The sequence below is a fragment of the Phoxinus phoxinus genome, assembly GCF_949152265.1.
Source record: "Phoxinus phoxinus genome assembly, chromosome: 3".
NCBI classification, from domain to species: domain Eukaryota; kingdom Metazoa; phylum Chordata; class Actinopteri; order Cypriniformes; family Leuciscidae; genus Phoxinus; species Phoxinus phoxinus.
Window position 1 is genome coordinate 2,211,147 of NC_136878.1, and position 14,512 is coordinate 2,225,658.

The window sequence follows — 14,512 nt, forward strand, 5'->3', positions numbered from 1 at the left end:
CAAATAAAGGTAGGGAATGAGAAAGGTTAAAAATAATTCTTTATTTCACAGAAATAACATTTAAAAACACTCGGCTCAGACAGGAACGGCTCACAGGACGACAGACAGATAGTCACACACCTGGGAAGAAAAAAAAGCAGATCACATGATCAGAATAAATCAAGATGCAGAACCGAACTCTGATCACGTGACGCATGAACACCTTGCAGCTGATCATGAGGTTCGGGGACCCGTCGGTGTTGAAGGCCATCGAGAAGGTGGCGTTATGAAGACAATCCTCCATGTGCTCCGTCACACGTCTTTCTAGAAGACTCTGTAAAACCTCTGATGAAACGTTCCTACCCTGTGGAGACACGAGCGCAGGATACTATAGTGACCCTGGACCACAAACCCAGTCTGGAGCCGCACGGGTATATCTGTGGCAATAGCAACTATACATCGTATGGGTCAAAATTATCCATTTTTCTTTTATGCCAAAAATCATTAGGATATTAAGATCATGTTCCATGAAGATATTTAGTAAATGTCCTACCGTAAATATATAAAACATGTATTTTTGTGAGTGAATGCAGCACAATCGTGAACATAAATGCACAACTTTAAAGGAGATTTTCTCAATGTTTACATTTTTTTGCTCCCTCAGATTCCAGATTTTCAATAGTTGTGTCTCGACCAAATATTGTCCTATCCTAACAAACCACACATCAATGGAAAGCTTATTTATTCAGCTTTCATGTGATGTATAAATATCAATAAATAAACGTGACTGAGTGTACTCACAATCGTGTTGACGTAAAGGCCACATGGACATGATGTAAAATGACTGTTCACTGTCAGATTATTCCTGCACAGAGAGAGTAGCACAATTACATGTTAAGATAGATGTGTTTTGCAGGAAAGATTGGTTTAATAATAATAATAATAATGGCAAACGCTTACACATGACATATCGGGCATATGATGTGTCCACCCTGCTCCATTCCCTCCAACACAGAGTCTAAATACTGTTCTTCATAGCGCACACTGCGGTTACACTCCTCCAGAATCAACAGCTCTGCAGGACGACACAGTGACTATTTATTTATGATTTAACACCATATCAGCAGCAATGGCTATATTCACGGCAATCAACAGTATTTCAATAAAATAAAATGATTATAATCAATTCAATACATTGTTTAACACTTTTTCTTAAAAAAAAACCTAATCAATATACATACAGGAGAAACTCAATTTTTTGAATATCATGCAAAGGTTCATTTATTTCAGTAATTCAACTTAAAAGGTGGAACTAATATATTATATAGACTCATTACATGCAAAGTGAGATATTTCAAGCCTTTATTTGTTATAATTGTGATGATTATGGCTTACAGCTTATTAAAACCTTTTCACAATATTCTCATTTTGAATTTGGGGTTTTCATAATCTGTAAGTCATAATCATCAAAATTATAACAAATAAAGAGCTTGAAATATCTCACTTTGCATGTAATGAGTCTATATAATATATTAGTTTCACCTTTTAAGTTGAATTACTGCAATAAATTAATCTCTCACTTAGCATGTAATGAGTTTTTTGTAATTTTGCATGATATTCTAATTTTTCCAGTTTCACCTGTACAGCATTTCATGCATTCATATTAAATGCAAATAACATGGACATCACATCAGAGATTTAGATTCAGATTTTTTTCTTTATATGCTCTACTTGGCCGACATTTTTTTTATTATATATATACTTTTGCACCATATTATAATTTTTCCAGTTTCACCTGAAATATAGCCAATAGTAACAACAGTGATAATAACATTTACATAGAATCTTTCAATTTAATATTTGTCAGAAACTCTAAAATTAGTCCAGGAGAAACCTTTTTAAAAATGTCCATTAATATATTTTCTGAATAAAAACATACTCTAATGAGAGACATTGAAATAATCTTAAGTGATTTAACACATTCCCCACACCTTTTAACCAATGCATTTCCATCACGTCACAATTAGTGAATTCTGTGACACTAAAACTAAAAAAAAAACAAAAAAAAAACATCTAATGCTAAATTTTCTCATGCTACTCTGAGCAATGCCTGAACTTTGTTTTCTTGCGTTGTTCTCTCGACGAGGACTCGCTTGCTGTAGTCCTCATTTGTAAGTCGCTTTGGGTGTCTGCTAAATGTAAATATAATAATGAAGACAAGCAAACCTTGCGCTATGAGCTCCTGCTGGATTTCCTCAAACGCTGTAAGTTCGTCGAACTCTTGCTGTGCGGTGTAAACCTGAGGAGGAAGAGCACACGATTAAAAAATCTCGTCGTGCGCCACATATTCAAACTGGTTTACGATGACATCAAATTAACATGCATCTTCACACGCTTGAATATTCAATCATTCCGATGTTCAAATTAGAAACAGAAACATTTTTTGATAAATGGTTTAATATAAAACATAACTTTCGTTGCCGATCTATTCGACCCTAATGATGATATTTTATCATGTAAAAAAGTTTAACAAATTGAATTCTTTGATGAAAGATTAATTTTTTTGATGAAACGACTATCTCAGTTATGTTTCGCTTTTAAGTAAATATATATATGCAATATATAATATATAATATAAAGAATGCAATACATTTATTCGTCAACTTTCTCAGTCTGGAAACAAATACCACATAACCAATAAAATGAGAGAAGTGCGCTTTAAAACTGTAATGTTTCATCACTTTTCTGGAATGATTTGAGTTCCTTTTGTTTCTGTAAAGTTAATATGAACTATAGGATTTGCCTTTTTGAAAACTCATAAGAATGTATGGTTATCTTCCTTATTCTTGTGGCAAAATTTTATTTTCAGGTTTCTTTAGAAAATACCTACTTTTATAGAGTTCTTATGCAAAGTAGAACATTTAATCAAATCACTATGCATAATAAAAAATTTACTTTTTTCAAATCACTAAGAAAAAATAATGTCACCACACATTAATCTAATTATTTTTAATTAAAAAATAATTATGCGTGGTGATTTATTTTTCACCACGCATAATAAAAAAACTTTTTTTTTAAGAGATATGATTTATTTATTTATTAATTACTTTTTCTTGTTCTTTTCCCCTATTTTTGTCTGACGGGATTGTTACATTGCTAGAATAAGTACATATTTGATATACAGTGTGCAAAATTCTTATGGCACGTTTGTATTTTCACCCCAAAAAAATGGTTTTAAGCCAGTTATTTATATCTTTTACTGTAGTTTGTTAGAATGAAATATCAGTTTACATTTTCCAAACATTCATTTAGCCATTTATTGTACTAATAATTACAGTAATATACACATTAGTGTATATATTTGCATGAAAATGTGTAAGATACTGTAAAATAATTTTTTTCTTGCAATAATAAAAGTTTGAATATTAAAAAGCACTAATGAGATTTGAGAGCCGAGGAGGAAAGGGAAGATTTTCAGTGAATAACTTAAATTTCACAATATACAGAGTTGATGCCAACACTTTCTTGAGTATATTAACTTCAACTCTATTGCATACATGTATCAGGAATATGTCAATGACTTAAGAGTTTAAAAAGGTAAGCTATATTGCGTTTGGGAGTGTGAAGAAGTAAAGTCTTTGATGTTAATATTCCATTAATGTTCATTAATATTCTATTCATGTTAATGTACAATTTATTTCATGTTAAACATAACTACATGCAATGATGCTACATTTTTCTAGATGTCAATCATTTGTTAACAAACAAGTATTCATTACTTCACTGTTTCATTATTTCATTATTATTATTATTACATATAATATTATTATTACATAATTCATTACTTCTGCCTTAAATTATTACATTGTTTAAATGAATAAATTTTTCACTAACTGTGATTTTGTATGTACATTTATGAAATACATAACTTAGATAGTTCCTTCTGATTACGGATCACTCTAAATTGTAATGTGGACTCGTGTATTTTCTGTAAAGCTCCATTGAAATGATGTGTATTGTGAAAAGCGCTATACAAATAAATATGAATTTAATTAAAATGTAATAAATATAATGCTTCCATGTGTCCTTTATATCCTTAGTGGGGTTTAAAACCCCTTGATCACTGTCTGTGTCTGCTGTGAACGACACGAGGGTTCGCGCGCCTCAGGAACAATACGCACATCTCTGATGCCGTCTCCGCTCCACAGCGACGGGAGCCTGTGATTGGTCGACTGTAATGCGCTCCACTCCTCCTCCATCACTTCCTGCACCAGCAGAGAGCGGCTCGATCCGGTCGAATCCTCTCCCATCTGTCTGAACTTCTCCAGTAACCGCGACCGGCTGTTCTTCAGACGCTCCACACAGCGCTGGGAGACAGGGAACATTACACGATCATCTTAAAGCCTTTCTCCAGGGAACAGTGGCGATAGTGCATGGTGTTAAAATCCCCCGTAGTCAATTATTTTATCCCTTAAAACTCATCTTTGATCACCAAAATTACCCATTTAAACTTTTTTTTCCTTATTCATGCCTTAAAAATGCAACTATACACCCTTTGCCTCATTTAGTATACGCGGTTCTATGAATATGCAAATGAGCCCAGCGGTTTGTGACGTCAGAAACACCAGCGATTTCAAACCGTGTTTTTGAGACTGTCTTTGGTTCACTGCAGTTTTAAGCAGAAAATACTCAGCAATGCCGTCGACTTATGAATTTACACATGGTTTCTCTTAAATCAAATTAAACACACAATATAGACATATAAACAACATTAAAAACTGGATTTTCACCACAGGGGGACTTTTAATCAATTTAGATGCAAACTAAAATTCACATTCTAATTCTAAATATTTCTCAGTTTCTGTGCGTTTATATTTATTTTACCCTTTGAGATACAAATGTATCCATATCTGTATATTTAAGATCCGGGAAGAGTTTTGGTTCGGTTAGACAAGTTATTGAGAGATTTGAGACTGTGGTAAATGTTTATAATTTATCGCCATAAAGAACTTCTTTACATTACTGTAAATGGCATGAAAATAATGTCACAACGTATTTGTCCTAAAAGGCATTTTATTTAACATTCTTTACTCACTGTATGCAAAATATAATGTGCTTCTTTCTTTTATAATTATGACCGCATTGTAGCTGTTGAAAGCTTTCATGCGATTCTCCAGAACAGAAGCAAGCAAACATGACATTTACCTTCCTGTATGTTTCTTTCCATGGTGGTGTCGTGCCTTTGTACATGGATCTGTGTCTCTGAACCGCGTCCATGCTTCGACTGAACCTAAAAAACACTTCCACAGAACTCAATCCCAGAGAAAACACAAACAAAACAAGCGGATGGTCGCCAATCAGTGACTTTTAACCTTCCTTTGACGTCACACATACCCGGAAGTTGTTTCAGCGCTCATGGGATTTGTAGTCCGTAATCTCTTCGAGCGGGTTTATAAAAGTTATTTAGTCATAGTTTGTTATTATTGTTATTATAACATTGTTCATTTAATTGAAAGTTATTTTTACTCAAGCAGATTGTTTCTATTTTTGTATGCATTTTGTAGAAGTTATTTGTGAGATAAAATATAAAATATATTAATTTTAAAATAAATATTATTAATAGTTAACATTAAAATATTAATATAATATTAAAATAAATATAAATAAACCATGCAAGATAATATTTACATTTCACATAATGTATTATGTAATTTCGTTGTATTTATTTTTATTTAAATAAATGTATTAATTATTTATGAATGTATGATTATTTTACCTTTTGTGATAACGTATTAGTTATGAAACGTGACCTTTTGTTTGCCTTAAAAATATATTTTATTTACCGGTATAAAATAAAATAAATACACTATTTATACAAACTGTATAATTTGTTTAAAATATATATATTATTTAATTTTAATTCATATTTCTTAAAATAAATATAACAATACACAGATCTGTTTTTACAAGATATGCTGTGTATAAAAAAAAAGAAGCACAAAGTTCAAATACTCAAAAAAGGGTCAGAATTTATTATTTATTCGGTCACGTGGTACAACTAGGAGCTCTCAGAAGATTCCCAGCTTACAAAATTTTAAATTACGAGCTCTACCGAGGACGCGAATGCTTTTTACAAGTTGAAATCTCGTATTTACGGTGTTATTACGACATGGCGTGCACGCGCCTCTACTAGACCAGGACATATTTACAGATCAAATAGACTCTTACTAATAATAGCATCTACCAACATGATGCCACCACAACAGAGATCAGAGATCAACTCTTACACAATTGTGCGCGAGTTTAAACTGCGTCGGAGAGTTTGAAACAACTCAATGCAGGGTTTTAATCAGTGAGTTTTGATCACTCTATCACGCTTGATCTTTGACCTGTTGCATACTAAGTATGCAGTGGGGCAGAGCGTGCACGCGCCTCCTCACTCAGATGGCGTTTTTCTCAGTGACTGCTTTTGAACAGCGTGACAGCAGAGAATAACACTATGGCAAAAGCAGAGTACTCAGAAACGGCAGAACCCAATCAAATCGGACCGGATTCGGAATCTGATTCGGATCCGGATGACCACTTGCCCAGTGTGGACGCAGCAGTGGGATTCGGATCGGTCCGGCGGACTCAAGTGATCCACAGCGGGCATTTCATGGTTTCCTCGCCTCACAGCGACTCAGTCAGGAGGAGAAGCGCAGCTCTTTATAATTATTATGATAATTATGACACTGTTACTAAACCGGACTGCCAGACCTACCGCTTCGGTCCATTGAGTTCCAGACGACTGAGCATCGACCCAACTCTCACGCGCCTGTTTGAATGTATGACACTGGCATACAGGTAACAAACCTATAATTTAACTCGAATTTACAATGTCTGCTTTACTATAAACAGTTAAAGTACAAATTTACTTCATGTTAATGTTTACATAACTATAAAACAGTTAAAAGTACAGATAAATTGAACTTACACCTCACTGCAATGTTCACATAACTGTAAAACAGTGCATGTAAGTTAGGCTAACTGATATTTTTTTATATTGTTGTGTTTATATTGATACAAAACATCCAAACTGCAGTTAAATTTATAATTTAACTTAAATTTTTACCTCATAAAACGTTATTTGATCTACCTCATTGCAATGTTTACATAATATAACCATTAAGTACACAAATATAATTCATCATTCATTCACATCACTGTTTACATGTCAAACTATTTGTAAACGAAAACGTAATTCTATTTAGATAATCCACTTTCAGTGATATTTATTGCAAGCTTGCAGTATCATAACTTTAACTGTCATGAATTGGGGTGGGCGATGTGACCAAATTCTTATTACACAATAACGATATATATCACGATAGTGATTTTTTTGTTATTTGATCTCATTTCTGTTAATAAAAAGCAAATTACAAACAAAATAAGGCTAATACAATATTACCAAAATATGAATTAAAATACGTTTTTCAGGTTCAGGTTTATTTAAAGCTACACTGTGTAATTTGGAAGAGGTGACAACATGTAGAAGCAACAGAACATTTCTGAATGGTTAGTTGATGAATTTATGTAGATTATGTGTAGTTATCTTCTAGTCATTGATTAGCATATTCTGTCTTGATAATCTATAAATCGTGTTCCGGGGGCGGGGTTTATGTAAATTTTAGGGTTGGTGATGTCACTAACCCGGGAGGAATGTCGTGTAGTTCCTACCAGCCGTTTGTTGTAGTCCTTAAAAAGCGATTTCTTTAAAAGCAAATATCTCCCTTTACTTTGAACTTTGAGCGTTGTAACTTTGCAGATGTTGTTTATGATCAAACAGCAACATTACACACTAACTACAGCTAGAAAAGTGAAATTATATTCAACCACCCCTTTAATAAAGTTTCACCACTCAGTCTTGCTTTCGAAACGGCTGAGTAAAAAAAAAAAACCCTCCTCTGGACTTTGATAGGAGTTGGGAGAGAAACGAGGTGAGAGTTACAGAATAACGAGGGTAGAGGAACCCACGCCACTTTCTCCAAAACATACACAGATTTTCTTTCTTCACCCACAATGATGCAACACACAGACAGCACTGTATTTTCTAGCCGTCTCACCTCTGACCAGATTCTTGAATGTCTCATTTACAGCAGTATATCGAGACATTTACTTGGGCAATCCTGCTTTAAACCTTCTTTTAGGTTTGCATGTTGGCCCATTAAAAGCTTTTTGAGCCAATTTGTACAGTGTTTTTGTCAGTATGCTGGTGTTCAACAGCTTATAATACATGATTTACCTAAATTTAAAGACTTATCTTTAAGGTTTTGCAGTGTTTCCTTTACTTTAAACATAATTTATTCTCTGCTGTTTCCCATATGCTAATGCTAGCACCAGACAGTAATGCACCGTCAGTATGACTTTGGCCGTGAGTCAGCAGTGGCGATTTATGACATGCCAATGACCCGACGTCAGATGAAACGAGACATCATGTCAGCTTAGAAAGGCTATCAAAAACATCTACTCGTATCACCACATATGACAATAGCATTATGACTGTTGTTATTGGCCATTGAGATACAGATACTGCGCCATAAAAACACTGTGAATAGTCTCTGATAGCATTTGTACCACATTTGTTGTCACTATATTGATCATATTTAGGGTTAAAGGGTTAGTTCACCCAAAAAGTATCCCATAATTTACTTTCAGACGAACACGGAGTGTATTCATTTTTTTTGTGAATGAATAAACTGAAACTGAATAGTAACTGACTTCTGTGACGGTATTTGGCCTTAAATTATTGGGTTCGGGCGCCAGGGGTAAAAACCACCACAATTACTGAATTAATCCCTCATTAGAAGCACTACACTATAGGGATGTCACTATAAATTATAAAACAACAGAACAAGGAACCACAAGAAAGTTAATTCACTAGTTTACTATTCAAATTCAATTCCAGTCATATTACAATTCAGTACATCAATACATTAAATAAATAAAAAATAATAGAGCGGGAAAAGAAAGAAAGACAAATTTAGTTAAATCAACTATTAATTCCAGACCCAGAAACATTTACCTTTTAATGACCTCACAACAATAAATGAATGACATACAAATCAAATAAATAATTCAGATAATTAAATATAGAGATTTTAATAGAGATTTTGAAGCCCCCAAAAATGCATCTATCCAGGGCTGGACAACAAACTCAAGCTCCTCCCACATTTCTCTTTAATAATTCTAGTTTTAGACTTCTAATTCTGTGTTTTGTTTTTGCTCTATCCTCTGGGCTTCCGCGTTCATCAATACGTCATGCGTTGTTAAATATTTTCTGATTAAATGAGCTATTGTGTCGTTTAATAGGCTACTGATGTAAAACACTTAAGTTAAAGGGTTAGTTCACCCAAAAATGAAAATAATGTCATTAATGACTCGCCCTCATGTCGTTCTAAGCCCGTAAGTCCTCCGTTCATCTTCGGAACACAGTTTAAGATATTTTAGATTTAGTCCGAGAGCTTTCTGTCCCTCCATTGAAGCTGTATATACAGTATACTGGCCATGTCCATAAAGGTAATAAAAACATCATCAAAGTAGTCCATGTGACATCAGTGGGTTAGTTAGAAGTTTTTTGAAGCATCGAAAATACTTTTTTGTCCAAAAATAACAAAAACTACGACTTTATTCAGCATTGTATTCTCTCCCGGGTCTGTTGTGAATCTGCGTTCACGACTCCGCAGTGACGCCGCTGACGTAAGACGCTGCTGACGTGTTATCTCGTCCGTGTATTCGGGTTCAAATAAATATGGATGGGCAAAAAAATGCAAGTCTTCCTCTGTGTCAAAATCCTTAGACATGTTTGCGAAGATTGTTTTGTTTACATCGTGCGTCTCCCTCAGACTGTAAACGAAGCTCGGACGCACCGGATAACACGTCAGCGTCTAACGTCAGCGGCGTCACTGCGGAGTCGTGAACGCAGATTCACAACAGACCCGGGAGAGAATACAATGCTGAATAAAGTCGTAGTTTTTGTTATTTTTGGACAAAAATGTATTTTCGATGCTTCAAAAAACTTCTAACTAACCCACTGATGTCACATGGACTACTGTGATGATGTTTTTATTACCTTTCTGGACATGGACAGTATACTGTATATACAGCTTCAATGGAGGGACAGAAAGCTCTCGGACTAAATCTAAAATATCTTAAACTGTGTTCCGAAGATGAACGGCATGAGGACGGCATGAGGGTGAGTCATTAATGACATTATTTTCATTTTTGGGTGAACTAACCCTTTAAGATCAACATTTTGTCTTCACATATTATGACTTTTACTTTAAGCAGAGAAATATCTGACACTGAGCAGAAATATTTAACACACACAGTATAGCCTTGTATAAAGAAGTGTTGGAACTTCGTTAAAACATTTTGCACACGGTGTCACACTCGCTGCTGAATGGCAACGGTGTTTGCTAGCCTACTTGATATACATTTACAGTTGGCATTAAAATAGGCCTACTAGACTGACCCGAAGAGGAACGGCTGCTGTTCATCAACTGTGATGTCGCAACCCGATCACACTAAATGCGTCTCTTTAGCACGCAGTGTGTTTATCGTGTAATTTATACGCGAAAATTAGTTTTTACGTTCATAGGATACGCATGGGTTGGTTAGGGTAGGTTTGGTAGTGGTGTGTGGGGCGTATAAATTGCACGATAAACACACTGCGTGCTATAGAGACACTGGCAGCTGCTGAACTTGAACTTTCGTCAAGCGTGTCTGAGGTTCCGTCATGCGTCGGGTCAGAGGTCATGTGTTGGGTCAGAGGTCACTCGTCATGCGTCGGGTCAGAGGTCAGTTGTTATGTGTCAGGTCAGAGGTCACTCGTCATGCGTCGGGTCAGAGGTCACTCGTCATGCGTCAGGTCAGAGGTCACTTGTCATGCGTCGGGTCAGAGATCACTCGTCATGCGTCAGGTCAGAGGTCACTTGTCATGCGTCGGGTCAGAGATCACTCGTCATGCGTCAGGTCAGAGGTCACTCGTCATGCGTCGGGTCAGAGGTCACTCGTCATGCGTCGGTTCAGAGGTCGCTCGTAATGTGTCGGGTCAGAAGTCACTCGTCATGTGTCGGGTCAGAGGTCATGCGTTATGTGTCGGGTCAGAGGTCGCTCGGCATGCGTCGGGTCAGAGGTCGCTCGTCATGCGCCAGGTCAGAGGTCACTTGTCATGCGTCGGGTCAGAGGTCACTCGTCATGCGTCGGGTCAGAGGTCGCTCGTCATGCGTCGGGTCAGAAGTCACTCGTCGTGTCGGGTCAGAGGTCATGCGTTATGTGTCAGGTCAGAGGTCACTCGTCATGCGTCGGGTCACTCGTCATGCGTCGGGTCAGAGGTCGCTCGTCATGGGTCGGGTCAGAGGTCGCTCGTCATGCGTCGGGTCAGAGGTCACTCGTCATGGGTCGGGTCAGAGGTCGCTCGTCATGCGTCGGGTCAGAGGTCGCTCGTCATGCGTCGGGTCAGAGGTCGCTCGTCATGGGTCGGGTCAGAGGTCGCTCGTCATGCGTCGGGTCAGAGGTCACTCTTCCACCAGAACTCGACTTGCGTACGGCTGTTACCGGAAGCCAGAGATTATAGTTCCATAAAGTTATAAATATGGATATTTTTCTTATATAAACATATCGCTTCACTTCAGAAGGCCTTTATTAACCCCTGGCCCTTGTATGGATTACTTTTATGATGATGGATGTGCTTTTTTTGGCTTCAAAATCTAAGTTACCATTCACTCCCATTATAAAACTGGGAAGAGCCAGCATATTTTTAATATAACAGATTATGTTTGGCTGAAAGGAGAAAGTCATATACACCAAGGATGGCTTGAGGGTGAGCTAGGTATGGAATAATTAAAATTTTGGGGTGAGCTAATAACCCTTTAAGGTTTTGCAGAAATCTCTAACTAGGGATGCACAGATATGAAAATGTTGGCCGGTACCGATAGTTCTTTATATTTGAAAGCCGATAACCGACAAATTGGCAAATAAATATAAACCCAATTTTTATATATAATTTTGAGAGCCTGATCACAAAAACAAAAGTATACAATGTCTCCATGTCCCAATGATGTCCTCATTATAATTGTATGTGGCCGATATGACAGACTTGCACTGTATTTTACTTTAAAGTGATTTAAATCATATTACAAGCAATTCAAAAGCATCATGTTGAACAGTGCGCATCTGAAGAGTCTCAGCTGAAGGAAATAATACATTATTTATCTGCCATTTTTTTTATGATTCTTATTGGCCCGGTAACGATAACATTATACAATTATAAATATATATCAGCCGATAATGATATATTGTGCATCCCTACTTCTAACCCTATATATTAAACAATGCCACCCTAGAGTTTTGCATGCACCACTCACATTTTCTTCAGAAAATAAAAAAAAATCTACTTGTTTACCATTTACCTTTCCTTTTTAATGTTTTCTCAAAATGATTTAGGTTTTTTGTTGTTGCAGGAACTGCATTGGTTTGAATTAAATTAATTTTAAATCATAAAAATGTACCGTTAAAAGTCAGAAAGTAACATTTCATGTGACCATTAACCGGCATTCGAGAACCATGAGCATGTGAAAGTGTTAACTAAGTTTTAACTTAAAATCTCTTTAATTTTAGGTCAAAGGTGTTTGTTTGACAATAAAGTTTTGGAAGTAAATAATTTGCACTCCACAACTGCACTTATCCTAGAAGCATATAATAATAATAATAATAATTCATTACATTTATATAGCGCTTTTTCTGGACACTCAAAGCGCTTTACATAGAAGGGGGGAATCTCCTCAACCACCACCAATGTGCAGCATCCACTTGGATGATGCGACGGCAGCCATATTGCGCCAGAACGCCCACCACACACCAGCTTACTGGTGGAGAGGAGACAGTGATGAAGCCAATCAGTATATATATGAGGATGATTAGGAGGCCATGATGGACAGAGGCCAATGGGCAAATTTGGCCAGGATGCCGGGGTTACACCCCTACTCTTTCGAAAGACATCCTGGGATTTTTAATGACCACAGAGAGTCAGGACCTCGGTTTAACGTCTCATCCGAAGGACGGCGCTCTTTGTCAGTATAGTGTCCCCGTCACTACACTGGGGCGTTAGGACCCGCACAGACCACAGGGTGAGCGCCCCCTGCTGGCCTCACTAACACCTCTACCAGCAGCAACCTGGTTTTCTCAGGTCTCCCATCCAGGTACTAACCAGGCTCAGCCCCGCTTAGCTTCAGTGGGAAACCAGTCTTGGGCTACAGGGTGATACAGCTGCTGGCTTAAATATCCTAGAAAGGGCATATACAGGAAGAAGGAACATAATATTTTGTTACTTCTTCTAGCTCAATGACGTCCTATCAGTGTTGTTAGTCTGTCAGGCTTCCAGCCATATCCCACATTTGAGCAATCATCCTCACTGGACTCTTAGCAACAGAGTGCACACAACGCTCTTAGTTCACTTGCCTCGTGTTTTTCGAGATTAAATGCACTAGTAAATGGTGTAAAGTGTCGTCAGATGTGTCGCCGCATTAGACTGATGAAATTATTCTGACTGCAAGCACAATTTAAAGTGCCTGTTGGGTGGAAAAAGCATGTTTATAAAGAGCCATCGGGTGAAAAGGGAAGATTTCACCATTATTTAGCAAATTCATCAAGACCCATATGTCATAGTCTCAAATAAAGTTTATTTATGTGTATGATTATTTTATTTTGATCTGGTTAATTTCAATGCAATAATTTCATGCAAAAGGCCCAAACCAAGTACTGAGTACATATGCATGATTATATTTTTACAGAGGGCCGACATTAATGTATTTAAAATCCTTTTTTAATTATTGATTTCATGTAATATTCAAATTTTCTGAGATTTTAAATTTGGGGGTTTTCATAAGCTGTAAGGCGCAATCCTCAAAATTATAACAAATAAAGGCTTGAAAACAATTAATCGCGATTAATCGCATCCAAAATAAAAGTTTGTGTTTACTTAATAAATGTGTGTGTACAGTGTATAATTATTATATATATATATATATATATATATATATAATACACACACGTGCATGTATATATTTATGAAAAATTTGTTATTTATATATAAAATATTTATATTTATATATAATATAAATTATATATAAATCTATATACATGCAAATATTTCTTAAATATATACAATATATATGTGTGTGTGTGTGTATATACTGTATATATATATATATATATATATATATATATATATATATATATATATATATATATATATATATATATACACTGTACACACACATTTATTAAGTAAACACAAACTTTTATTTTGGATGCGATTATTCGCGATTAATTGTTTACAGCCCTAGCTTGAAATATCTCACTTTGCATGTAATGAGTCTATATAATATATTAGTTTCACATTTTAAGTTGAATTACTGTAATAAATGAACGTTTGCATTTTAATTTTTCGAGTTTCACCGGTGTTTATGACACTGCTGAAACATAAAAAATTTTG

At 36.0% G+C, this 14,512-nt stretch overlaps 2 protein-coding genes across 3 annotated transcripts in view; one reads left to right on the top strand and one right to left on the bottom strand.

Moving 5' to 3' along the window:
• Positions 1-21: 21 nt before the first annotated feature.
• rpain (RPA interacting protein) lies at positions 22-5,371 on the bottom strand. The gene is made up of 7 exons (XM_079607860.1): positions 5,185-5,371; positions 4,161-4,346; positions 2,206-2,278; positions 940-1,054; positions 781-844; positions 203-343; positions 22-120 (listed from the first exon to the last, which is right to left on the bottom strand). Exons 1-7 carry the CDS (start codon positions 5,254-5,256, stop codon positions 91-93), a joined length of 681 nt encoding a protein of 226 aa, XP_079463986.1. The 5' UTR covers positions 5,257-5,371; the 3' UTR covers positions 22-90.
• Positions 5,372-6,043: 672 nt separating this feature from the next.
• mlxipl (MLX interacting protein like) overlaps positions 6,044-14,512 on the top strand; it is a 52,419-nt gene continuing 43,950 nt past the window's right edge. For both annotated transcript variants that reach the window (XR_013796883.1, XM_079607190.1), the window contains exon 1: positions 6,044-6,822. Coding sequence is in view for 1 of the 2 variants with exons in the window: in XM_079607190.1 (XP_079463316.1) it covers positions 6,479-6,822 (344 nt within the window). In the remaining variant the exon portion in view is untranslated. The remainder of the gene's footprint in view (positions 6,823-14,512) is intronic.